At 43.5% G+C, this 27,680-nt stretch overlaps 1 protein-coding gene across 3 annotated transcripts in view; it reads right to left on the reverse strand.

The window, feature by feature from the left end:
• Window positions 1-27,680, reverse strand: part of PDE8A (phosphodiesterase 8A) — a 99,021-nt gene that overhangs the window by 14,405 nt on the left and 56,936 nt on the right. For 2 of the 3 annotated variants that reach the window (XM_072981604.2, XM_072981603.2), the window contains exons 2-12: window positions 14,582-14,638; window positions 11,884-12,074; window positions 10,903-10,959; window positions 9,533-9,590; window positions 8,430-8,518; window positions 7,313-7,391; window positions 5,999-6,136; window positions 4,021-4,109; window positions 1,610-1,661; window positions 1,472-1,514; window positions 78-155 (exon numbers count right to left, since the gene is read on the reverse strand). In XM_072981604.2, coding sequence (XP_072837705.2) covers window positions 78-155; window positions 1,472-1,514; window positions 1,610-1,661; window positions 4,021-4,109; window positions 5,999-6,136; window positions 7,313-7,391; window positions 8,430-8,518; window positions 9,533-9,590; window positions 10,903-10,959; window positions 11,884-12,074; window positions 14,582-14,638 — 931 coding nt within the window. The remainder of the gene's footprint in view (window positions 1-77; window positions 156-1,471; window positions 1,515-1,609; window positions 1,662-4,020; window positions 4,110-5,998; window positions 6,137-7,312; window positions 7,392-8,429; window positions 8,519-9,532; window positions 9,591-10,902; window positions 10,960-11,883; window positions 12,075-14,581; window positions 14,639-27,680) is intronic. The other variant, XM_072981605.2, reaches the window with a different exon arrangement.

Raw genomic sequence — 27,680 nt, forward strand, 5'->3', positions numbered from 1 at the left:
ACAGGGAGGAAATGCAGAACTTAAAGAGCCTACTGGATCCTGAAACACAATTTTTTTAGAGCAACGAAACAACGTACCATCACTTCCCCGAGAAGTGGTTGATCGGACGTCCAAAGAGCCTTTCCTACGATCTTTGTGCCTGGAGTTCTGGATATCTACAGAGACAGGGAAGTTAACATATTTTTTCTTACGAGAAAGACTTCCTATTCTGAAAGTGAGACAGCCTTGTCGAGAGCAACCTCTGGACGCGAGAACTTCTCTTAACTACATCTCTGATCACATTCTGTCAACAGATGAAGCTGTTTTTACTCCACCCGGCCCTCATCCTTGTTCTAAGGACCATACTTTTTGTCACTCAACAGACTGCATTTTCATCAATGAGCCCTTCTGGTTGATTGTATCCATACGCTACCTCATGCTCTCCCACCCTGGCCCCTTGAAATGGGCTAGACTACAATCTCCATCATCCCCAGACAGAACAGCAGCCATTACTGGTTGGGAGGGGGTGATCCAAAGCTCAACACATAGGCGAGTTACTAGCCTGCAGAAGGCTGTGTGAACATTATTTTGAATTTTATTTTATTCTATTTGTATTAATATTCACACATGAAACCTAGACTATTTAGGAAACCATATCGTAGTGAACTTGAAACTGCCTTCTCCTGCGGACCCGTCGCAACAGTCAAGGCTGGCCTGATTCCAGGCAGTTCTGAAACACACCTTCCCGGGGGCCGACAGTTCTGCATTTATTTAGCCTTCCTTGCGTTGCAAATACCATTGCTTTCCTTGGGCTGCACCATCGGTGGGGGAGGCCGGCCCAACCCCACTCCTGTCTTCTCCACTTCCTGACTAGGAGAGGGGCTGCAGGAGAGGAGGCGGCACGGCGTGAGGAGCGAAAGGCCAGCCCCACCCTCCGGACGAACCCAGATTACTGGCAGCAAAGAAGCCCAGGTGGGAGCAGATGCTGTGGCCCAGCCATCACTGCTGTCTTCCCCAGCATGCCCAACATTAGGGCCCAAATCCCTGTAACCCAGTGACTGCTGCCTTTGAGTCAAGAAGAAAGAGGATTGTGTATTTTTGTGCACACTTTCTGGGGGGGGGGGGGGTGTTTTCATTGCATTTTTAACTTGTTTTCCTGTTTTAATTGCATTTACTTTTGTATTGGTGACTCTTGTGTGTGTGTGTGTGTGTGTGTGTGTGTGTGTGTACACTTTTGATTTTGTTTTAGGTGACACTGTATGCACTTTTCTGCTTTTTTCCAGGCAGACATGCATCAAACGAAATAAGATATAAAAATTTTGGTCACGTCTCTCAACCAGTTTGAATATCCTATTTCAAAAAGGCCCTTGAGGGCATTTTAATAATAGAGACGCAACGTCAAACGCTGTACATGAAGAGATGGCGACAGGCCTAAAATAGAATTGTAACCTTTTTTTTTTTCCAAAAACAAAACTCGCAGTGTGTGTGTTACCTGTTTGGGATTCAGCCTGAACACGGTCGCAGATTCGTTCGGCCTGCGAAGGAGAGAAAAATATAAAATCAACCAAAAGGCAGACTGGGAGTATTTTTTTCCCAGTTCTAGCAAAGTTGTGGCATTTTCTCTGCTTACCTTACTGATGTCATTACAAGGTCTACTAAGGGACACATAGTGTCTAATTTTTCTGTGGGGGGAAAAGAAATGAATAATAACATACTTTTGTCTACTCAAAATTAAACTCAGACTTAACTCTTTAAAATAAAACCTTACCTTCCCTGCTAAAAAGTTCATACTCTTCCAGTGGATTGCACCAGAATTTAGAAAGCACAGCATTTACACCAACATGTTAATATTAAACAGTTAAAGGAAATTAAACATTTAGGAGAAATATATACAAAATTATTTTTTCTACAAGAATGGTTATTCATGCATTATTAATGCTACATTTTAGAAAAAAAAACATCACTTATTCCCTGTTAGTAACAAAATAAATGGAAGACATTGTTACTTTTAATATATATATTGGCATTTAATGATTAAAATAATTCATTTTTAAATTGTGGCTGAAAGAATTAGAATAATAATTTCTAATGAATTATTTGCAATCTCTGAATTACTTCTGGGGCCTTCTGGAACTCAGCCCTTGCCAGTTGTGCTTTCACTACAATGTCCATCCTCCTCCTCAACCGGATGGCCAAGGGTGAGATTTTGGGCTCAGGCAACAAGTTGGTTTGAACACACGTGGCAACTATGGGTGTGAAACTTAACATCTGCCTGCCTGCCTCTCTGTAACAAGATGACTTTTGAATCCCGTTGTCTTTGCATCGTTTTCTTTTTTGCAGAAGAAAACACTACAGCAAAAAGTTTAAAAAAAAATACCAGTATTGTATCTTCAATAAAAATCCTTTAAGTGGCCTTTCTTCTTCACAAATGTTTCTGCTTCAGCCAGTGAGACCACACCAGTTTAAGTGAAAACCTTCAAACTAAAAAAAGGTCGAACTGGGAAGCCGATCTTCCCACGTAATACCTTTGCTACTTTTATGACGCACTCGTAAAAACTAGCTCTTGAGATCTTGCACAGCTCTATGGCTTGGTCTGCAGATTGTTCATAAACCTGCAATGCACCCTTGCCGTGAGGCCTCTCGCTGCTGACCTCTCCCACAGGACCGGGGTACAATCCTCACTTTGCATGCTAAAAGTCCACCGTTTGAACTTTGGTTCTGAGGAGCTCAGGGTAATAATGAGCTTTGCAGGTAAAAGGTTCAGTGTTTGAACCCTGGTCAAAGGAGAGCCAGACAGATCTGGGTAAACAGTTGGCCTGAGATAGGGGATGACTGCTGTCGACGGTGCAGGGATTCTGATTCAGCAAAAAAAAAATGCAGCATATAGCCAGAACCAGTCCTCTTTCTGTCTCGTGGAAATAAGTAGCTTGCAAGTGGATATAAATGCAAATGCTTTTTAACAGGGCTTTGGGCTCTGTGGGGCTGGGGAGGTGGGGAAGCAAAGGAAATGGATGTCTAGCAGAATGCAATTAAGTAAAACCAAGTAGACCGCAATAAAATTTTGCAGCGCAAGATGCTTTTTCGTGTGGATTCTGGGAAACCTATTCTGTTTCTCTTCCCTTCTAGTTCTTGCTTTTCTTCCTCAAGAGTAATTCAGTATTCTGTGCCCAGAGAGCACACCCAGTCTTCGCTGGGCTCTCTTAGGGTCCCCACTCACTTTTATCCCAAAAGATTTGCCATACTTCTACAATTCAGCTTGCTGATCCTTCCCTCTTCTGCTTGGATGTGACTGTCTTGGTAACATAAAGACTAGCACCTGGAGAACCGAGATAGCTGGAGGCATTCAAGGGAAAACTGGACAACGTTCCGTCAGATCTGCTTTGATTTGAATTCCTGCATCGATCAGGGGGCTGGACTTGATGGCCTTAGAGGCCCCTTCCAATCCCATTGTTCTACAAGTCTATGATTCTATATACAGGTCATGTATTTCCAATTCAGACTCTCTACACATTACAAAATGTCATGCACTCATTTTATTAATTTAATTTATGTTATGGTATGGTATGCATGATTAGGGAATAATGGGCAAGAAGAATTTGGAGATTAGGAAGAGATGAGTACCAAAGGTGAGAAAACAGAATCTGGAGAGTATGATAAGAAAACCCCACCGTATCAGTGAAAGCAGCAACCCAAAAATATAGGGCTGTGTGTTTTTTAAGTCACATTTTTCAGCTCTAGCTGGAATTACTGGTTTGGATGACCACTTCCAGAGCCCCTCAGCCAGCATGGCCTGTAGATGTGTTGGCCTGGGGAGTTGGTAAGCTGCAGTCCAAAAATAGAACATTCCCCCAAATTCTGATTCTCAGGCAGAAGCTTTTGTCATAAGGACTATTTTGTTTTTCAGTGGTTCAAATCTTCAGTATTCCTGAACTCTTACTTGGTTGCAAGCTACTCAAATAAATATAACCAAGTTTGTTTGTCTGACAATGTAGTCTACACAAGGTCATACACGGAGGCCAATGTTTCGATTTTCAGGCTTACCCTCCCTGCCCAATCACAGGTATGATCTTCACATTCTGCTGGATGTTCTCTCCATTCTTCTTTTTGGTATAATATGTTCCTTGCCATTCCTGCAGATGAAATTCAATGTCAAGGAAGAGCAACATTCTACATTAGCAGCGCGCCGGCTATCCTTAAAGCATCTCCTCTTTGAATTGAAGGCTAAATTCCCACACATTTCACAAGTTCTTAACATATATCTAACATGATGTTTTCCATTTATTTCTTTTCTGGAGGCTGCCTGTTTTATCAGAGATTCCTTCTTTGGGTTTTTTCCACAACACAGTGATTTATGCTTGAGATCATGCACACATGTGCTATGTGGACACAGAAACATGTTACACAGCAAAGAAGCCGAGGTGTTGATAGATAAAATATATTTGCTGCTATTTGCTCTGTGACCTGTGCATTTTCAGCATGAACGACATACCCCTTAGGTAAGTTCACAAGCTATGCCCAAGTATCTTACGGTGTGTGAAGTAGCACAATGCCAGCTAGGATATGGGATTGTCCTTTTTTAAGAAATGTAACTTATTTTTACACTAGATCAAAGGGGACAGCACACATATTGCTATCCTCACCATCATCCTTATCACTCACTACTTCAGTTCAAAGAAGGCGTTCTAGTTGGAGCCATACATGATAGAAAGGACCCAGAACCAATAATAACAATTTTAAAAACACGACAATGTAAGTTTTCTGTTTCGGCACACACACACAAAAAAACCCCAACGCTGTCATTTCAGCCTTTGTGCCTCTCACATATCTGAGCGCACTCCTGGGAACACAGTGGCGCTGATGTTCACGGCCAGATACAAATGCTAACCAAATGCATTTCCTTTCCAGATCAGGGCTTTGACAGATCTACAAACCATGAGTCGTGCCTCTTTGCCATCGGCTCCTGCATGCATTAACGCCCAAGAGATGAGTCGCTCTTGTGATTCATGGCAACATCTTCAACTAAGGTCACATCAGCGTCCTGATGCTTGTTAATTTGGCATCCTACATCATCACGCCTGACTCACACCGGGGAGGGGGGGCACAGGCATGCAGTGACATACGCATCTCCTTCGAGGGGGCAACGGCATCACTCCCTTTCGGGCCAGGGTTCGGGTGACGATTTTTTTGCCCCTTCATGGTGCTGCTCTTTGCCATGAGAGCCACAGCAAGTCATGAGGAGAAACCACAGGTACAGATTTGGCTGCAAAAAGATTTCAGGGGGATCTTTCCCCTTGCATGGGGAAGCCAGTCATGACGGAAGCAGCAGGACAGCTTGTTTAAGATCATGGCTGGCTGAGCTGCTGGAACGTTACAAGCCCTTGGAGGATTTCCCAATTTAGCGGCTGCCATGCTCCTGTTTTGCTTCTGTGCCTCTCTCTGTAGATCCATGGGCTCTACAAAGAAGGCTGGAAATATTAAGAGAGGTGGTGCCAGTCAGAGCAGATAATACAGAACTAGATGGATCAAGAGACTGATTCTGGAGAAGGCAGCGTCCCATGGCCTGGACTGACCAGCCAAGGGGCCAATCCGCCGGCCACTCTAGGCAGGATTAGCTCATGAGCAGAAATGCGAAGGAGAGTTTTCCTTCCTCTCCATTGCCAGGGAATATATATTTACCAAAGCCACAGGCCCTCAAGACACCTCAGTTTTGCAACTTCATAAACTTTAGAAGCAAAATAATATTAGCAGCAATTTAGACATTCTTCTAGGCAGAAATAGGAAAGATGCAGAAGCTCTGCGTTATTTCTAGCCTGTGTGTTCTACTCATCTGCTGGTGATCCCAGAGCAGTTCCCCCACTGCATTTTTCCAAGGTAGGCTTAGGCAGAAAAATCACAGTTTGACAGAAGCTTCCTCGCTCAGCCTTGTAACTGAGCTGAATTCAACCATTGGCTCAATGTTAATCTTTAACAGACATAAAATATGGGAAAATATATGAAAAAAATTTTAAAAAAGGTTTACCTTTTCTATCTTGATGCAAGAATTAATAGTGTCAAGGAAATCTGCTTTTTTTTCATTTATAGGCACTTCTGTTAGTTCCTTTCCTATTAATTCACCTTTTTGATAGCCCATCACTGCTTCAAACGCAGGGTTCACGTACTGTGGAATTTTGAAGGGAAAAAAAAGAGGCACTCCAGTGAAACCCAAGTGAAGGTGGAAAAGCTAAGATCTACCACTTACTCCGCTTTATTCCTAAAACAGTGACTTTAGAAACATGTGTGTCCATGCACGCACACCTTACTGAATGTATTCCTCGTGCTGACTCAACAGAACCAGGAAGAAAACATCCACCCACTGTTTTCAAATACAATCCCTCCCACATTCACTCAGAAGGAAGCACTACTAAATTTAACAGAGATAACCCTCATCTCTGACTTAGAGCTGCAGAGCAGGAAGAGCCTCTGCGGATCATGGAATTCAAGTCCTCTCAAGGAGGCACAGGATGGGAGAAATCAAACTCCCAACCTCTGGCTCTGCAGCCAGATGCTGGAACGCCTGAATTATCCACGTTCAGGATGCAGCCTTTCAGTGAAAACCTGATTCAAAAGACATGCCAGCTGTTAGGGGGTTGATTAGATTATCTATTGAGGTGACAGACCCCCCTTTTCTGCCAACTAATCGCAGAGATCTGCTGGTGGAAGAACCAAAAGGCGGACAAGATAGGGGAGATGTTGGCGAATGAGCCAAATTATGCTTAATGCAAGCATCCTCTGGTTCAGGGACATGGCCGTTAGGCTGGCCCAAAGTTGAGCCAAAGTAAAGGTGGTACGAAGTAATTTCCAGCATCCTTAGGTTGGGAGGGGTTTCGATTCAGCACTTCAGTTGACCGAAGGCCAACTCACCTGTGTCTCTACCCACCCACCCAAGCTATCAGGACCTAGATAAAATCCTAGATTCCTGGATCAAGTCAGCCATGGGATGGCCGCATAAAAGGCAAGGATAAAATGCAGGGACATGCAGCAGGCCAAGCTGGCTGAGCTTTTCAATCTTCGGCTAAATACAAAAAGCAGTAAATAACTATCTTGACGGATCCAAGTGCTCTGGCAGTCAGGATTCACTCGTTTAAATCAAAAAGCGCTTCAGCATTTCTCTTACTAGAAGTTTATAGAGGAAACTATGAACCAGGAAGAACAGATTCCAGCGCACGTAAACAGACAAACAAACCCAAACAAGAATACACAAATACATGTCATGAACAAGTGACTCGGAACTGGAACTAAAGCTTACAAAGCAACCGAACAACATTTAAGGCTCATGAAAATAAGCAGAACAAACCTGTATTACATGGTCTTCACTTGTAATCTCAATGGCTTCTTGGCTTTTCTCTAATGCTGTAAATATTGAATTACAAGCCCTGCAAATAAAAAGGAAACAAGGAGGAGATTCATGAGATGGGAGGAACGATGTGCCTTACCTTTCTGGATTGTTTGTTTTTTCTTAAGAACAGGAGCCGTTGGGACCTGCAAACAAAGGTTCAGCATGGAGGGTTCTTGTTTTGGCTGTAGCGCCCTCCCCTCTCAGTACCTTGCCGCAAACTGGAAGAATTTCTCACTCCGAAAAGTTAACAAGTCGCAACTGAGTGACTCCCCTCCTGCTATAACTTAAGGATTTTTCTACTGTATACTGTTATAGCACTCTGCTACTAATTGAACTGTTGTGGCTGCACCTTACAGACTCCTGGGAGTTATAGCGCTAAGAATTCTCCCTGAAAACTCCCCTGAACTCTAGCAGTCTGCCACCAAACTTCAGATTCCAGGATGCCCATTCAAAGACGCATGACAGCTAAACTTGGATCAAACTACTAAAATAATGTAGCGTAGACGCACTACCGAAAGCAGAAAAATGGGGCTTTTTTTGGTTGTTGTTCCAAAGGACCGCAAAGATTTCTTCCGTTTGCTGGTTTGCTGCAATTTCCTGAGCTCAGGATGTTTTTAACATTAAGTGTGTGCCTTTTTTTGTGTGGTTAAGAGAGCTACACGGAATCAATGCAATTCTGGGTGGGAAAGTGTCTCCTTTTTTTCCCTTGATAAATCCGATTCCCCCACCCTCACTGAGTGTTTTCCCTCTCCCTGACATTATTGTGGATTGGTTCAAGGGCAGCATTCTTAGTTTTCAACGGTTCTAATTGCCATCTGCTTTTAAAATTGTTGGAACCCACCTTGACATTTTGCAATATTTAACAGGCTATAACTATGCTGAAAATAAATGCAATCTGATCGCCGTATTCCAGACCCCCTAAACTTTCCAAAGAGTTTTTGAGTCTCCCACCATTCGCTACACACACTATTAAGGGACAGGTCTCCTGTGGAATCACTTTTGTCTGCACTGGCGAAGGGTCGTGTCTTTCACACCAATGATACCGGGTGAGGGATGGGGGTGGGGGTAAAATTACCTTAATTTAAATTGTGCCTGCACTTCTCCCAATTCCAGCTGGATGAGTTCATTGTAACAGGCCATGATGTTAGAATTTTCTACATATCTCTGTTTAAAGACAATAAGAACAACAAACATTTCCAAGTGTGAATAAATTGCACCCAGATCCAGAAACACATTTGGGTAACAGCCCGAGAAGGGTGTGGCGGGATGGAAGTTTCCACTCCCCATTTCAGAAAACTGGCAAAATCCTGGGGGTGATTTTCAGGTGGCTTCTGTGGCTGAAGGGTGGCAAGCAAGGGACAGAAAGAAGACAAGCATCACTCTTAACAATGCTTCCGTTATGCGTGAACAAAAATGCAACTTAAAAATCTCTGTCGAGATTCCTTCCACCTCATGTCACTTCAGCTAGGATCAGATGCATGATGGATAGAATGACACTATAGAGGTTCTCATAATAGATATGTGTGTGTGTGTGCTGGCACTCAAGCAAATGTTGCTACTGAAAATCCTTAAGAATTTAAAAGCATCTGCTTTTTAAAAGAAAATTACATGATTTATACCTAATGGATCTACAAGAAGATCTCATTACAGTTGTTCCTTAATTTTCTTTATTTCTCCAAACATTGTGATATAATTTTCGGATGAGAAAATGAACCAAAATGCACACAATGTACAAGCTAATATTTTATCTAGACAAAAATACATCTAAAAACGGAAGTACAAATATCATTTGGGAAGAAGGAAACACATTTAAAACTGATATGAATTTTTTGTATGTGCGTGTGTTGTTTCCCCTCCAAATTTCCAACTGAAGGGGAAACAGACAAAGACATACGTGGTCCCAAAATAGAATTATTTCATCTCACAGCATGAAAATATTGCCCTTTTTTTTTTGGACTCTGATTCCCAGAATTCCATATCAGCATGGATGCACATATCCTTGGTTGCACCCATTGGCCAAATATGACCGCCGGCCTTCCTTTGCTTGTGATCAAAAGAAAGAGAAACAAGCAGCGGGTTGGACTTGATGGCCTCACAGGCCCCTTCCAACTTCACTACTCTCTGAACTATTTCTGGACATAGACTGGGAGGCAAAAAGATGAAAAGCAATATACTTACTCTTGTGAAGCCAGCAGAAAGGAAGGGTAATATGGAGGATTCTTCACGATCTGCATGTCTTAAAAAGGAAAAAAAGGGGGGGGGGGGAAATGGCAAGATGTAGCACATTATAATGACCATCACTCATCAGAAGGAGAAGAAAAACAAGAATAATCCCAAAACTAACTACTTATTGGCACAAATCCCAAACACAATACTCCAATAAACACACACCAGGAGAACACTTTAGAAATTTCTACACTGCTGTAATTCCCCCCCCCCCGCCGCCCAGTTGATGCTACTAAGATCTGCAGCCTTTAGCTGCATCTGGGGTTTCACCCTCTAAAGTTCTTTGGCAAAGAGGGTGCCTTGGCTGCAAACTGGGAAGGGTCCCACCGGCCTAAATCCTGCTGGATTCCATGGAAATCGCCATTGAAAACAAAAGAAAAACCCAGCCACCTTAAAAAGGCCTATCCTGCTTTGAAGCTGTAACTCGAATGCAGTCCAAAAAAAAAAAAAAAAACTAAACTAAACTACAAACATAGTCATGGATCTTCAGACTGCGTGCAAGAAATATGACTTCCATGGCCTTCTGCTTGGAAACAGGCTGGAAGGAAGAGAAAAAATCTGTGGCCTTGGCAAACCAGAGAGCTCAGGGAGGGAACCTTCTTTCCAGCTGGCCTGCCGAACTGTCCGTCCTGTTGTGCTCACAGTCAGCACCACGTGCAAGGTAACCTGCATCATCTTCTCCTCCAGAGCGTGATGGAAAATTGATCCTTGCCCACCCCTTTGATTGAGAAACTCTAAGATTCTTGTGAGTCAAGGTGTATTGTACCTTCTGTAATCACTAGCACAAGTACCTATTATAGATATTATATCTGAAAGTATATATTAGGTTACAAGCAGTATGAATTGGGTGGTTTAACTAAAGGAAATGTTGCTTCGAGCCTGGATCCGGACTCTGTGACAGGGTATCATGGAATCTGAGCCTAAAAGTAGGAGCCACTGTGGCTTTTTGATTCCCTTCGCCAAATGACCCCCTCCTGTTCTCCAAATTAATGTTTGGCCATGGAAATCAAATCATCAGCTCTATCGCTAGACCCAAGACGCGGTGGAGACAGGTGGCTTCAATGTGGTAGGAGTGGTGAATCTACTCCAGGGAGCTCTCCAAGGTGCTAAAAACCCTACCCCAATACATTGAGCAAAATGGACAACTTCCTCTGTTTTCCAAATTATTTACCTATTAACTACAGCCCTAACGGTCACATGGACATGTTTAGGAGCAATGTAGAAAACTAAAGTCCATTATTTTACAGACAAGGGGCTTCCTGCAACCAAGGACTTTGAATTAATCATTTTACACAAGAACATAATGATGGTTTGTCATTTACCTCCGCACGACACCAATAATGACAGTGTTTTCAGATGGTTTTGTTGTTCTAATGGACCTTAGAAACAGAAAGACATCAAAATCATTTAGTAAAATCAAATCAAATTCTTTTTTGAATAAAGAGGACAGTGCTTATATAATTTTCATTCACGGATGCAAAATGTCTTGCTTCTAGGTAAGAGCAGAAAGATCTTAGTTTTCTTTATTTGCAGTGGCATTCACAAAAGAACAGCGTTTTTTGCACTGTCTATTTTATATACACGGCTTTCTAAGCAAAGTGCAACAGCCAAAATCCTGTTGCGTAGTTATGCCAGTGGAAGGGAGATGACATAACTCACAGTGGAAAACTGCTGTCAGTTCATGAATTCTCACGTGGTTTCCTGCTTACGTGCTGAGCCATCCAACTGGTACGCAATGAGGAATCCAATCAGAGACTCATTTATCAACTGCAATTTGCTCCTGCAAGTTATACCACTGCCCTGCTCCCGATGTAACCATGCAACAGGATTTGGGTCAAGGCTTTCTTGTTTCCTGATAAAGTGTTCCCCCCGCCCCACAAAAAAATGCTTTCACTAGCTTTTCGCACAAAAGATGGCTAAAAGCAAAGAAAAATGCACAAAAGTTCTATCTTGTCCAGAGGACAGAAAACATCCAAGAGGAGTTTGCTTTGGAGAAATAAGTAAATATTCCTAATACTATCCAAAAGCAGGGTTTCAAATATTCCTCTTGCTTCGCCTCCTCACCATGGAAAGGTTGAGCGAGATAAGTTCAAAGCTTCCTCCCTGCTCTGAAAGATTGCTTTTCCCCCAGACTCAGCCACCAGCCACCAGCCAGGGATCGGGGTGGGTGCTGCAATACTAGATGACTCTGAAGAGAGACAAAGACCTCGCGTTCACTGTCCCTGATGGGCACCGCAAGAGCTGGTCACTGGGAGGACCCAAAGGGCAGTCTGTCCTTCCATGAAAGGCACAAGATGGCTCACCTGCACAGCGCTTCTGCATCAAAATGTTTCGAATGTCTGTGATCAATGATGATGATTTCATGGTGCTTATCCAGAAAACACTCGAGAGCAGATTCAGGGGTCCTGGCGATGTTACAGCGAAACCCGGCCTTTTCACAGGCCCAGCAGAATCCGTTGCTCTGGTTGTCTTCTTTGGCAAACACTAGAAGTACCTAGCAGGGAAAGAAGAAAAGGAAAAGTTAGAAACAAGAACGGATTGAAAGAACCCTATCCTGCCAGAGGCGAAGAACACTCTCAAGGGGAGGATTAGTCTGTTGCAGTAAAAACACCAGAGAGCTGTGTGTTATGTGAAAGACAAGTAAGTTCTATTTGATTAAGGTTGGATTTGTTTTTATTCCAGACCACTGTTCTTCCATGAAGTAGAAGCTCAGTAAGAAGAACTTTATGCACATTGAGGGTAGGGAGTTTGAGAGTGGGCATATAATAAAAAACATAAAAGGCCCCAGTATTGTTAAGCACTGTAAATATGAAGAAAATTCTACAGTCCACCTAAAGGACAAGTCCATCTAAAGAGATGAACACTTGCAGAGCTATATGTTGAGAATCCAACGCACCAATATGTTTCATCGTATTTTTCAGATGGTGAAAAATGATTCTTTGTTATAGCACACTATTTTCCTCACCTACGAATCTTGCATTTGGCGTGCTTTGCTCTGCCACTGGACGGTTTACATGGATTAAATTTGCAAGTCTGAGTATTGAAGCATGCATCTCTGAGGAGATCCCATTGGGGGAAGGGACACGCATGAATGTTCCTTTGACCTGCCAGCCACTCACCGGCTGTGGCTCTGTCCCCTTTGGGGGACAGGGAGAAAGAAGAGGACAGCCCAGCGGGAGTATTATTTCTGCAGATTCCCTGGGTTTGGGGGCACCCCAGGGCACCACGGCACACAGTTTGGAAACCACAGCATGCATGAGAGGAAATTCACACTTCATTTTACATCTAGTCTGACCCTTAGCATTAAAGAGTTCTGAGGCCAGGAGCTCAATGTTCTTCCACACAAAAATCTGACCACCCCCATGACTTCTTCATTTCATCATTTTAATTTAATTTCATGTAAAAATAAATCCAGCATTTCTGCCACCTCCTGAACTAAGACACTTTTTTTTTCTCACTTTCCCCTCCTTTTTGTGTGTGTAAAAACAAAGTTTTTGTTATGATTACCAACTTGGCTTTTTGTACACAGTGATATGAAGTTGTTACAAGAAAGGCCAAATACGCTGTTCCTTCCTCAGAGCACCTTGGACAAAATTCAGTTCCCATGGACGAGAAAAAGAGTCATCTCCCATCAGAGGGTGCAGAGAATGGCATTCCTCAAATGACAGCACAGAGCTGGCACCCCCAGCCCACAGGTCTCTCCAAGGCTCAAAATTCAAGAGGGGGGTTGTGTTTCTTAAAGCAGCAAGGGGGTGCATGCCAGCCACCATGACTGGACCCCATGGTGTGGGTCTCTTTGTCATACACAAAATACTGCACTGGGAAAGAAAAGGCTGATTGGATGCGAGGGGTGTGTGCTCTGATTCCCACCCATTCATATTATTCACATGCATCCTCATGTAACGTGAGGGAACACTATGCTAAACCAATTCCCATGAGGCTGAGTAGACCACAGCTATCTACAAGGCAGGACCCTATATTTTCTGAATCTGATTGCTTGGTGATATTATTCTCCCTTGCGTAAAATTTCAATATCTGGCCACTGCATTTAACTCCCCAGGGGCATACTTTGCTTTGGTTAATACTTGTTTGCAATTCCAGGCATTCCAACAGTGCTTACATTTTGGATTAAGGTGGTTGGAATGTCTCTCAATAAATCTCATAATTTGCACCTAACGCACATTTTTACAAGAGAGAAGTGGGAAAGAGGCAGACTTTGGCCTTTTTGAAAACTCTACTTGCGTTTCTAGCCTCTGCTGGCCGAGAGGACAAAACTCTTTGTCATATGCAAATCCATCCACTCCCCTCTAATTCACTTTTGTACATCCAGCTAGCTGCATCAAAGCTAATTTATGACCAAGAAGAGCATGTTGTAACCCACTAAACCACTGCCTCCTCGCCTCCTCTAGAGAGTCCTGCTTCGCAATCTCTTTTTCTAAAGTTCCTGAATCCTGAATAAGCCACAGAGAGTCAGGAATGGAAGAGATATTGTGATCGGCTAGATGGCAGAGGGTGGGGGTGGGGTGGAGGGGAGGAAAGAATAAATGTGAAGTTCAAACTCATGAAGTGACCTTCAGAAGCCACTTGAGGGATAAAACACCAGGAAAAACTTGGATAGCTCCGTAAGTTGGAGTACCATGGGGAGTAAGATTCCCCACTAGGCCTTCTAGGAAAAGAGCCAGCCTGGGTAGCCTTGGGCAAGCTGCACATTCCCAGAACACCCCTGGAAGAAGGGAAGAGGGGATCACTTATCTATACCTAGAAAACCTTGGAGAAAAAAACATAACTCAGAACCGACCTAGTGGCCTGTAATTTATCAATTCTTCATTTGTTTATCTACGACTGTGAGCGACGTATGTTGGTGAATGCCAGAAATCACACTGATGCACACACAGAGATGGTTGATTGAGAAACAAAGAGCACAACAGAATGGAATAAGATGGCTTGGTCTCCACAGGCATCAGAATTTAGATGGGCCTCTTAATTTCCTGCAAGGCTTACCTGAAGTTGGTCTTGGCGGAGTTTCATGGGTCCAAACTGAACATCCGTACCCACTGTCTAGGAAGAAGAACAGGACACCTTTAAACAGGGATGTTGGAAAGTCTTTGGATACAAGTCTCAAGTCTGAGCCCGAGGTTTTGGTACCAAGTCCTGAGTCCCTATTAAAAACAAGTTTATCCCCCCCCCCCCCCCCAGATAGAAAGGAGCGGCGGATGGCTTCCAGCCCCAGTCATTGAAAAAAAAAAACATGTTGCGGCTGAGTCAAATCAGTGCAACTTAAGTCCAATGTGACAGCAAGTCTCCATCCTTGCTTTCAAGCAAATCTGCACTGTGCCGGGAACAGTGTAAGGCGAACACGATTTATCCTGCTTCTTGGGCATGAAAAATGTTTGATTTATCTCCCTGTTAAAGGTATTTGGCAAGGCTGACGTGTCAGGCCATCTCAAGGCTGCCTTGGAGGAATACATCGTTGGTCTCGCAATGACAACCGGACAAATCAACTGACTAATTTCTCAGTCATTTCCACTTGCCCAAAGCAAGAAAGGTATTAGTCACATACAAAAGAATAATGTGCCTGACAGGTACCTGCATGTTCGGCAAAGTCGACCATGTGAACCAGAGCTTTCCAAACACTGGCATTCATGAAAAACAGAGAAACGAAGGGGTTGCAAAAGGTGGCAGGAACAGCCGTTATTGGCTTACACGGCTCTGAATCTTGTTAGACAAATCTGATGAGATAAGAAGCTGTCCGCCAGAGTTTATAGGAAGCTGCTGAATGGAATTTCTGGAATTAGCAGCAGAGCAGTCTACCTTAGAGTCGGAGGAGGACTTCCGAGTATTTGTGTACTGCTCAACCTCAAATATTCCAAAACGGTGTACGACAACAGAAATATATATAGTCTATACAACAAATAGATACTACAGAACACAACAGAATATTTATGTATGCCATGAACCAAAGTTTAAATTAAAATGTATATGGTTCATTAAATATTTAGCTGTAGCTTAGGATTACTTCTGGGGGAAAAAGATGGGAGGGAGAATGTGAGCTATCTCAACCTTTACTCACTTCAAATTTCCCCACCCTGGCACTTTTTTTTAAAAAAAAATGTTTCTGTAGGTCTCTTAAACCTTAAAAGCTGTGGTTTAAATCTCTCTACATGCAAACCTCGATGTTCTCTCTAATATACATTTTAATGAAACTGTAAGTCTTTCTATTTATGCCATTAACTACCCCACAAAGAACAACTCTTTGAATTGCAAGACAAGGAATAAAACCCCTTTTTGGCTCCATTTTAAAACAAAAAAAAAAAAACAATTGGAAACTATTTTGGCTCAGCAGTACACAGAAGACTTTACACACACACACACCCCACATACACACATAATGAGGAGATCCTGATAACTATGAAACTGTGTTTTTAAAAATGTTATTTTTCATAGTAAAACCACACTCCAGGATTGCATTTAATCCTAGGCCATCCAGAACTTCTTCCAGTGAATAATTTTAAAGAGCCAGCAGCTGATCCCGCACGCCACATAAAGGCCTTCAGAAATTACACGGTTCCAAGGTTCCATTCCCTGCAACTCTCTTGCTCGAAGCTCAGTCCTTAAGACTCTTCAGATGTCCTTCCATTTATTATTCTGGAAATCGCCCATTTAATTTTAAATTTAAATCAAAGCCTCGAAGCAAAAATGAGAGAAGGAAGGGAAAGGCAGGCGGGGGGGGGGGGAGGACAGAAGACAGCAAAATGTCAAGGGAAAAGTATCTGGAGTCTCAGTGTCCAGAATTTTATACTTCAGTCCTAACATGAATTGTTCAGCAGAGAAGAAAAAAAGGGGAGGAAGGGAGGAGAGGAAAGAAAAAGAATATGAAAAAAGCAAAAAAGAGAATGGGCGTGAATTGTGCTACCCGGATACATTAAGTAACCTAAGAAAAAGCATTCAGTTTCTTCTGCTTTGTAAAAATTTCTTCTCTACCTGATAGGATCTCAAGGTTCCAACAAGGAACAGAATTGTGCAATATGGTCCCTACGGTTTCTTCCAGCTCTAATATTTTAGTGCCCTGTTGCTGCCTCCAAGTGAAAGCAGACGCAATGAACTTAGTGTTGAACAACAATTACGAAAAATGCCATTAAAGGTATAGGTCTAACACTAGTTATGGTAAAGGTAAAGGTTCCCCTTGACAATTTTTGTCCAGTCGTGTTCGACTCTAGGGGGTGGTGCTCATCCCCGTTTCCAACCCATAGAGCCAGCGTTTTGTCCGAAGACAATCTTCCGTGGTCACATGGCCAGTGCGACTTAGACACGGAACACTGTTACCTTCCCACCGAAGTGGTCCCTATTTATCTATTTGCATTTGCATGCTTTCGAACCGCTAGGTTGGCGGGAGCTGGGACAAGCGACGGGAGCTCACTCCATCATGTGGATTCGATCTTATGACTGCTGGTCTTCTGACCTGGCAGCATAGAGGCTTCTGCGGTTTAACTCACAGCGCCACCACGTCCCTTAACACTAGTTATGAGTCACAAGCAAATACTAGTCTATGATTCTGAGATGATCCAAAGCCCCATTCCCCACCCCTTGTGGTTCCTGCCCCCCTTTTCATTCTGCATTTTGTCTACAGATGGACAGGACCTAGGCTGTTTCCAGCCTCACACAATAGATGTAACAAAGACTATTAGTAAAGCTATTCGTTCTCGTCAGTTTAGGCTGCCTCAACAAGACACACCAGCAAGGAATTTTCAAGCCTCCTGAGATTCCTCACCTCCACTTGAGAGTGAGACAAAGAGTTAAATTATTATCATTTTGCCTCATCGAAGTCTTCATAATTTGTGCAAACTCCCTCTGTGGAAAACATCTCTCTAAACTGATATTTTTGCACTTTTGCTTCATTCACACAAGTTGTTCTCATTCATATCTTCTTCTCTTACTGAGACCTCTGCAAAAATAATTCACTGTTTCAAGGAACGAGGGTAATAATTTTTCAGTCCTTCATTCTTGTGTGCAAAGATGATGGATGTGATGATATGCAACCCTCTATTACACAGTAGGAAAAAAAGCTGGGTTTTGAAATACTACTAATACCAATACTAATAATTGGTGTTTATTACAACCGATCCATGCTTGTTCTATATTTTCACACTGCTTTGTCTCTTTCCTCATTTTCAAATACCTGGAGAGAAATAATTCACTAAGTTAAAGCAGCAGCTACAACAACAACACAGAGGGGCAGAGGGAATCCTCGAATAGGGAAAGCAAAACAAGTGGGACTACTCGGAATCAAAGGGCAAATAAACGAGACACCAACCTGGGATGACCCCCGAATGCAGACTCTTGCTTGTCACTACTGTTGAGTCATCCTGTGCTCCCTCGGCCAGAGCCATCGTGACAGGGGCGAAAAGCAATAAGGGTTGCTTTTTTTCCCACAGAGTCGAAAAGGATCCTGCTCCAAGCCAGCTCACAGGCAAGTCAGCACGTAGAAGGGAGGACAAAGAGGAGGAGGAGGAGGAGGACAGACAGGTCAAGCTCCCCATGGGCTGGGTGATGCAGGTCACGGCAAAGGATGTGGGAAGGAACCGAAAGGATCCCCCGCTTGTCCCAGAAAAGCTGTTCAGGTGAAGACTGTCCAGAGTTCAAAGGCAAGGCAACCCCGATCAGTTCTCAGGCTGGGCTGGGAGATTACCAAAAAGGAAAAACTCTCTCCTCCTCCCTTTTGAAGGGGAGCAGGGTGAAAGGCAGCAAAGCAAAACTGCCTTTCCTTTCTACTGCAATTCCGGCCAGCAGGAGGACATTTCAGGGATGAAGCAGGGAAAGCCAGTCCCCCCCCCCAGCTCCTAGTTGCTTCCATCCCCTAAAAGATGTCAGCTTTGAAGTAACACATCTGTGTCCAATTCCTCTTTTTACCCCTGACTCTCAAAGCCCAACACCTCTTTGCTCTTCTCCTAATCTTTCTAAAATCACAAAAAAATCCCAACATGCTGCTGATTATTAGGCTTTCCCGCAAGATTTATCTGTGGTTCAGGACTGATCTGGGTCTTGAAATGGCCACCTGCAGAACACCATCCAGGGTATCCTGCCTCCTAGGGCCACCATGACTCTGGAAAGGGACTAACCTTTGTTCAGTTCAGCGAAGCCTCTTGAAGCCAGAGGAAGTTGCTTAAGAGGTGCTCGAATCAGGAGGACCCTTCTTCTTGTCCGCCTAAAGCTTTAAAGCCACCGTAACAATTTGTGCACAAGCACCACCAACAAAGAGGACTTATTTCTATGGTTTCTGCAGCCATGCACAAAGTACTGTTTCAAGTAACCCAGCAGTTCTGGCTTCTTCTCTTCAAGCATTAGCAACACCAAGAAGAAGATGATGAAGAAGATCACAGCTCTCTCAGGATGATGACTTCTCACCTTGTTTACAATCATGCGTCAGTTACTCGATTAAAGCTGATGGGTTTACAACTTTCCACCTGATACACAGCGGTATAAAAGAAGGGCACGCACCGACTCTTTCGCTCAGGCTCCTTCGGTAATTTAGAGCCTGTAATCAGACACTGGAACACGATGGAAACAAAGTGTTCCCCAGATTGTCCTGCCTCTCGCACAACCAGATTAAAAGGGGACAAAGTTAAGGAGCTCAGACGGAACGCCGTCAGCCGCTGGTTCAAGGTGGGCTTCCGAACACTCAGAACACATTTGCCCTGTTTTTATGGTTATATTCCCCCCCCCCCCCAGTATCACAGACCCAATTCTGCACACAAATACTCGCTACACTCAGCTATATTTTTAAAGTGGACAACACCACATCCTTGGTGTGGGTGTTGTTTGATGAAGGGAGAAAGCACGGAGGCTGAAAGACAAGAGATAGATTCAAGAGTTGAACCCACTGCTGAGGCAGAATCCAGATCTTTTACACAGGCCTGTAAAGCCTCTCCTTTTTTTGGTCAGGATGAAGGCAGACCAGTTCTGGATACTGGAGCAACATGGCACCAACTGGGAAGTTCTCATCTTTTCATCCATGTGCAGGAAGTATATATATGAAAAGATGAGAACTTTGCTACCCAGTTGGTGCTGTATTGCTCCAGTATCCAGAACTGGCCTGCCTTCAGCCTGACCAAAAATGAGAGGCTCTAAGGGCCTCTATATAGCTCACTGCAGCCGACCATTATTTCAACAGGCCTCTCAGTGCATCGAGATGTGCTGTTTTGCAAAGGAAGAGAAATTTTGTGAGGATTCTTTACTTATTTGCACCTGACTGCTGGGGCCACTGAATGGACTGTCCCATAACCTAAAGTCAGTGATAAAGCAAGGCATGGGCCTGAGCACCATGAAAAAGCCACTCCAAAGTCAGGCAACAGAGAGAACATGGATGATAGCACATCCTCTCCTGCATCTGGGACAGATGAAGGGAAACATCTGGATAGCAAAGCACCAGACTGGATCAAAGATCAGGCCAAGAGCGTTCTATAGGAGAGTGTTCTCAAACAGTCAAGCAGTTTCGGCGGACAGGAGGGTTTTACAACAATTGCTCTAAGACATGCACGCTCAGTCCTTCCCCCCTCTTCCCTGGCTCATGTGCGAGACGTCATTTTCTCCTAACCCTGCCTGCCACAGGTTCTCCACCTGAAACTTTATGCACGCTAGTAGTGGCTCAACACACTCCTACTTTCTCCTTGTCTCCTGTTTCCCTCCCCACCAACTTACTGTATATTATAAATATAATAATAGAATGTCGGTAAACACATACACATCCAGGTAACAGACCAGCACCCAACCAAAGAGGCAGGAAGTCCCCAATTATAGACTGTGAAGGAAGGAGAATGAAAATTTCCTGGTGCTTTTAAGGTAATTGTGAACTCTCTTTTTTTTAACTGTTCAAGAAAAGAAAACAACCAAACAGAAAACCACTTGTTTCTTAACACAAGGTTGCATCATTTCCCCCAGCATTCTTCAAATGCTAAAATTTTGGAGTGGCTTGGCAGGTCTTAAGCAACCCACAGCCTGTGTGACGCCAAGCTCTGCCTTAAGGGGGACAAGGAATTCCAGGTTATCTGCAATCTCCTCGGGACTCTACAGCAGTGTTCCCCAACCTTGGGCCTCCAGATGTTCTTGGACTTACAACTCCCAGAAGCCTTCACCACCACCTCTTCTGGCCAGGATTTCTGGGAGTTGAAGTCCAAGGACATCTGGAGGCCCAAAGTTGGGGACCACTGCTCTACAGGACAAAGTGAAAGAATCTATATATAGAAATACTGTAGCTCCCCTCCAAACACTATCCACATCCTCTGACTCAACCTTGGGTGTTCTTGGACTACAAATCCCAGAAATCCCAGCTTGGGGTCAAGGTTCAGTCCAAGAACATCCAAAGTTGGGAACGACGGCTCCAGGACATAGCTAGAGGGCAAACCTTGCTTTGCTTGTCCTGCATTATCATCTGAAGAGGAGCAGGAGAAAGGAATGGAAGAAAATATATAAAATATTAAAGTGGTAAAGATGAGTTTTTTTAAAAACAAATGTTAGGATTTGGCTATTGCATCGTAGGTTATCCTCAAAAACGATCATTAGGGGATAATGCATGTGGGTATTTTAAATCCCGAATGCCTAATTCTCAACAAACAGAAACGTATCCTCCGTCTGTATGTTGTCATCCTTAACTATGATGAAGCATCACAGAAGCCGCTGGCATCTATGGCAACAGGTTCTCAGGAGAGCGGCTTTCCTCCTGGGAGTTCTTATTTTTGAATAAACAAACCATGAGCAAGAAAAACATTTCATGCAAGAAGCCTGGCAGGAACCGTCCCTTTAATAAATAAACTCTGAACAAGGCGGACTGTCTCTTTGCTAGGGGGTTGGGGAAAAGGTTTCCCTCTGCACCAGCCTTTGCCCACCCAACACCCTGCAGAAATCCTGGCCCGCACGGATCGTGGTGAAGGCTTCTGGGAGTTGTAGTCCAAGAAGCTCTGGGCACCTTGGGTTGGCAGCCCCTGCCTTAGATTATAAGCAGGAGGCACCACTCTGAACTCTTCGTCCAGTTAGCGTAGGTGCGTAAGTGGCTGGCTTATAAGAGTGGAGATGAGCTGTCCAGCCAATAGAGTGGTGCCTCGCTTGACAATGATAATACGTTCCGTTGCAATCGCTGTTAAGTGAAATTTTCGTCAAACGAATTTTAAAAACCCATTGAAATGCATTGAAAACCGTTGAATGAGTTCCAATGGGCTAAATACCTGCTCGTTTTGTGAAGATCCACCATAGGGCAACCATTTTCTGGTGCCTGTAAAGCGAGGAATCCGTCCTAAAGCACAGCGGGGAGCCATTTTAGAGCTGCTGATCAGCTGTTTTAGAATCATCATCTAGCGAAAAATCTGTTCCCAAAGCAGGGAACCGATCATCGTCAAGCGAATTTTCCCTATCTAAACCTCATCATAAAGCAGATTCGTTGTTTAACGAGGTAATTGTTAAGTGAGGCACCACTGTGGTACTGTATTGTCTACCTAGTCAAAGCTTTCCAGTAAAGTTTCCTCCTCTTCTCTCCCAGAGGTTGGGAACCCTACTTTTTAGAGATTATATATCTCTGCATTCCTCGAGTGGTGAAGACAGCCCAGAAATTTTGGCTTGCTTGAGACTGTCCTAAAATGAAGTCTTCAAAGGCTACAGTTGAGACCTTCTGCCAGGCCGACATTTGTTGCCGATCTACTCTCCTGTACCTGGAAAGAGTATGGTTTGAGATGCTTAAACGATCTATCGTTCGCCAGCTTTCTCCCACTCAAGAGATGCTCCCAAGAGAAAAAGAAGAGCACCCGAGACTTATCGAGCAATAACGAAGACCGTACAAAGACAATTTCTTCGTAGGAGTTCTTTCCTGTTTGTATCCTGGGACCAACTCAACCAATGAGAAGCAAAACGATGGGGCTGGGCATGAGAGACTCATGGCCTGCTCAAGCATCCCTGAAGGGATTTCCTGAGGGAAGAGAAGGTTGAAAACAACAGAGTTGTTCTTTTTCCCCAACGGGAGCAACACAAAGGTTTCTCAAAATGCTATTGCTCTTAAAACTTCACTGCCAGCCTGGACCTGAGGGTTTTAGCCCATGCTAAGGTGGGCGGCCACATGTTCTCTCCTAGAACAAATTTGCATTAAATGTGTTGATTTCTGTGTTATACTTCTATTATCCTGTGTGTGCTTCCTGATCATATTGATTTGTCCCACACCTTTAACAGGTGTTTCTGTCTCTCTTTTTTTAATGTAAAAGAAGGCTCTGTACCATAGCACCCTGGGTTAAAAAGAGCAATCACGTTTTGGTTAAGAAACCTCTTTTAAAAACTATTTATGAACAAACTTCTGTCTTTTGCATTTGTACATCCTGAACTCTCGCAGGGACAAATGCCCTCCCCGCTTTCGCGATTATGTGGCTGGTGATTTGGTTCTTTTTGTTCCGTGCTCAACTTGGGAGACAAAACAAGTGCTGGATTGCTTAGGTGTGTTTTAGTTTCTCTCTCCAGCATTTTATGCACTACAAAAATAATAACAACAATCTATTTTGACTAACTCTTTAGTCATGTATGGTCTACAGCTCTTGTCGAAAAGCAGATGTGCAAATATTAAAATGAAGGCAGTCTTTGCATCTGGCTTTAATGTATATCTCTTTTGCTTTTTTCCAAAAACTAAAAGCGTAAGGGATCCTCCATTTGAAAAGACACTCCATTTGAAGGTCTGTCCAAATGAAGACAGACAGAAATATCAAAAACAGGAGGGAGATCACAGCCATGACGCAGCCCATCATCCACAGCAACGAGCACTTGGGCAGCCAGTACAGTGACCAGCAGACCGGTCACTACCTTCCTCCACTGAGTGACATGCACTGCAATTTTGCTTCAATGATTGGATTTTTATAAATAAAACATGTTCCATTTTGCATTTCTGCAAAATTAGCATGCTACTTTTTTTTTATTACAGAAATCAGTCTTCCCTTTTGCCCTTTTTTTTCTGATGTGTAACCGAAGAGAAGGGTTCATGGAATCAGAAGTGGGGGGAAAATAAGTTGGGGTGAAATAACGAGGCGGTAAGACTGCTTCTTTCCAACTAGACACCATGCAAGCCCAAGGGCTCAAAAAAAAAATAAAAACCCACCTCGCGCCATGTTTTTTGCAAAATGCCACCAATTCACTACTGAATATGAACATGGATTAAAAATGAAATAATGTTGGCTTGTGCACCGAATGTATTTCTTCTTTTGTTGTTTTAACTTTTGCTGCTATTTTAAAGCCTTTACTTGGGTCTTGTGATTTTCTTATTTACTTTAAGCTCATGCAAAAATCCTAGGGGAGGCCAGGCCTCTGGGATGTAATTTGAGATGGAGACGGGAGGATCCACAGAATGTGATCAAGGCTTACGCGTTACATCTAAGAAATGTCATTGCAGGTGACTACAGCCAGGATCCTGTGGGTTTAGTTGCACCGGCATTAAAGGCAACCATGAATTACAGTTAATTAACCAACTGCCGCTTGTGTACTAACAACTTGCTAGCTAAAAGCAGTTCCCCTCCACAATTTACACCATTGGAGGCAACAATAACTAACCAACAGGATATCCAGCCATTAAAGTAAATTCTCATCCACTTTCTTCCAGTTCCTCCTTGAGCACTGTTATTTCCATGTAACTCTTCTGAGCACAACTAAACTTGGATCCCACCCATAAAGCAATGCATTGCTCTGATTAAATAATTAAATAAATAAATAGAACACTGACTTACTATACCATGCACCTATTTGTTATTTTGCCTTTTTTACAAAATAATTTACAGTATTATAGGATTAGACCTTCAACGCTGTCAACACCCTTATGGAATACTGGAGCCACTCACTAGTCAATTTTCATTTGTTTAATATAGATTTCCTCTCTCTTTTTTTTTCCTCATTTCAAAAGGATCGCCTTTTTTGCTTGTCTCCCAATCTGCATGAACGTTAAAGCAGTAACAAACCTATGAATTCCAAAAGAAACATTACGAGGTCTATTTTGAGAATCCTTTCCGTGGGTTCGGAAATCTGTTGAGGAAGAGAAGCGGCCGCTGAGTTTCTGAATGGAAGAGAGAGACGGGAGGGCGAAGAGGACGGAGATGCTGCATTTAAACAAACAGAAACGAAACGACAGAAATGTGGATTTTTAAGAAAAGCAGAGAAAGGTCGAAAGCACTCCATTCGGTGTTCCCAGCTGTCAGTTTAATTCCCAAGGAGGGCTGACGACTTGCAGTTCACCGCTGAAGCTCTACTTTTTATTTACTTAGCTCTGCCGCATTTAACCACACTTCCTGCCTTCTGAAGGCAGCTGGCTCCCCGGACCTTCATGCTATGCACAGCCTGAGCAGAATGTGGGGGAGTCTGCTCCACCCCACAAAACAGGAAATCTGACGACATTGTTCATGGAAAAGACGTCAGCAGAGGGGAGCACAGAAAAGCAAACAGCTTCCTAAGAGTTGCAAACCGATGACCTGGAATTACATACAGCCAGCCATAGAGCCTGGTGCTCTGCTTTATAGGGAAGGCAGACTCTCTCTTAAGTGGACGCTAGGCTTCTGATGGGAGTTATTTGTTTATTTTAAATAGTTTTACTCCCACCTTTCTCCTTAAAAAGGACCCACAGCAGCTGACATTGTTAAAAAACACAATATTCAAAAAGTGAAAAACACTTAAGTGCACACGTATTTTGAAAAGGATCAAACAAATGTTATATTAAAAATGATAAATAAAATCAATACTAAAAACATATTTAAAAGCAGCCCATTAATCCATTTAAAAATCCTTCTTAGACAGCCAGTCACTCAAGGAAAGCTTGCCTGAAGAGAAAGCTCTTGGCCTGCCTGCAGAACGACAGCAAAGAGGGGACCAGCCTGGCTTCCAGTGGGAGGGAGTTCCACAGTCCTGGAGCAGCCACAGAGAAGGCCCTGCTCTGTGTCCGCACGGTGGCTGGACCAAGAGGAAGGCCTCTCCTGATCCTCTTAACACCGAAGCAGGATCATAACGGGAGACACGGTCCTTGAAATACCTTGGACCCAAGCCGTTTAGGGCTTTATCGGTTAAAACCAGCATTTTCAATTGTGCCCAGAAATGGGTCAGGAGCCAGTGGATCTGCTGTGACAGGGGAGTCGTGTCGGTGGACCGTCTCCATCCTTGATGGTAGACTGTCCTGTATGCTATGTTAAGGTCACATTTGTAGGCACCCAATGTGCTAAAGGACTGTCTTGGCCCTACAGAAGGTCTTCACAAAATGTCGAGAGAGGATCGTGGCCCAACCAACTTGGATGACATTAAAACGGCAATTAGATCAACTCGATGAGGTTCTATGACTGCATCAATATTATACTAATGATGCAGACACAAGTATTCACCTAGACGGGCTCTCAGTCTTTCATCCGAGAGGGCCTTCTCTTCTTACATAATATTCAACGACTACTCCATCCAGCTTGTGTGTGTGTGTGTGTGTGCACACCTATGTGTGTGATCTCATCCCCTGCCTCAGGCAGGGCCCTATTTTGGGCTAGGGCCTGCAGTTCTGCCGCTGAAGAGCGTCTCGAAAGCACTGGGGTGGGGCGGGGGGGGGAGTCGCTGAACCTCCTCGGATGAGTTGCACCTACCACACGCCTCCCTCTACAAAGATGTGTGTGTTGCCTGGGCGCTTCCACCACAGTGGCGGCCTTTGTTTCCGCAGACGCAGTGACATATGGCCAAAATCGGACTTTAAATTAGGAAAGTCCTCAAAAAGGGATGGGGGGGTGGGGAAAAGGAAAGAAGGGGGGGAAGCAGACGGCTATTTTTGTGGAAATGAATAGTTGCATTCAGGGTGAAGAAAGGTTCTGCTATGATCCTAACCATTTTTTTAAAAAAAAAATCCCTCTCACTTCCTTTAGTTGCTGATGTGCAATATTAATGAGGACCAAGGTCATCCACCAGGAATGCATGCCTTTCGCCACTCCTCTCTCGGCCATGTTTTGCTGTCCATGGGAAGAAGAGGTGCTTCATTTTGGCCGGCAAAAAACCCCCCACATCTTTCATTAAAAGGTACCGTTGCTGTTCTTCCCCGTGCATCAGCAGAAACACAAAAAAGCATGTGCATTCAAAGACTAACTACTCTAGACTAAATATTGCAAAACCAAAAACCCCACAAATTGTGCATATCTAAAAGAATACAATACAGTACAACTACTACGGCATAAACAGAACAGCCAATGATGGCGATGGCCGTCCTATGATAAGAAGAACAAAATGAACACAATGTTTCTGTAACACATCTGTCTGTTTTGATTTTTACAACTTTCAGTACTTTCAAAGCAACAATATAATTGGGTTCCTAACATCCACATTTATTAGTGAAAAGCCTGCGCTCATTTCTTCTACAGTTTCTTGTGTGATGAGTAAAGTTTGCTCCTTACTTTACTGTTTTCCTGTTTGTGGGGTATTCTGGTGGGCTTTTTTTTGGTCATTTTCTTAGGATTTTTCAATGGATTCTCCTCCCCCCTCACCTCACCTCTGGTATTAAAAGCAACAGAAAGGGCAGAAGTGCTATGCATGGGGGTTAACAGTATTACTTATTTCTACAAATAACTTTCCAGGCTGTGCTTTACTCTCTCTTTTTTTTAAGACAAAGATGTAATTTTGTGCCTAAGCTCATTCTTCTTGCACCATGGAATAACTTTAATTAACCGGGCTGCACTGTATTCCCGGACACAAAGATGGAACTGTTATTTCTGGGCAACATGGGCAATTTCAACTGCTCTACTATGGTAGAGGTGGCAGCAACAAGCCCAAATGTAGCTATAGCGCTTTCCTGAAAAGAGAGGCCAGTGCTTGAAACAGCCCCTTCCTGGTTTTGATCAACGGCACAGAAGATGCAACTAAAACCTAGGTTTTTCCTGGCTATCCTCAAGAGAGCAGGGGCAGAAACATGCACTCTTTCTATGGATAACAGCATAATTTTTACATTTGGTAATGACTTAAGAAACCTTGGTTGGTATTCAGTCCGTCTACACCAGTGTCCATCATGTGTATAAAACCTTTAAGGTGCAACAACATTTCCTCTTTTTTAATTTTGTTTTTTTCCCTGATACTCTTTCTCTGCTTT

Source organism: Pogona vitticeps, chromosome 12, assembly GCF_051106095.1.
Source record: "Pogona vitticeps strain Pit_001003342236 chromosome 12, PviZW2.1, whole genome shotgun sequence".
NCBI classification, from domain to species: Eukaryota; Metazoa; Chordata; class Lepidosauria; order Squamata; family Agamidae; genus Pogona; species Pogona vitticeps.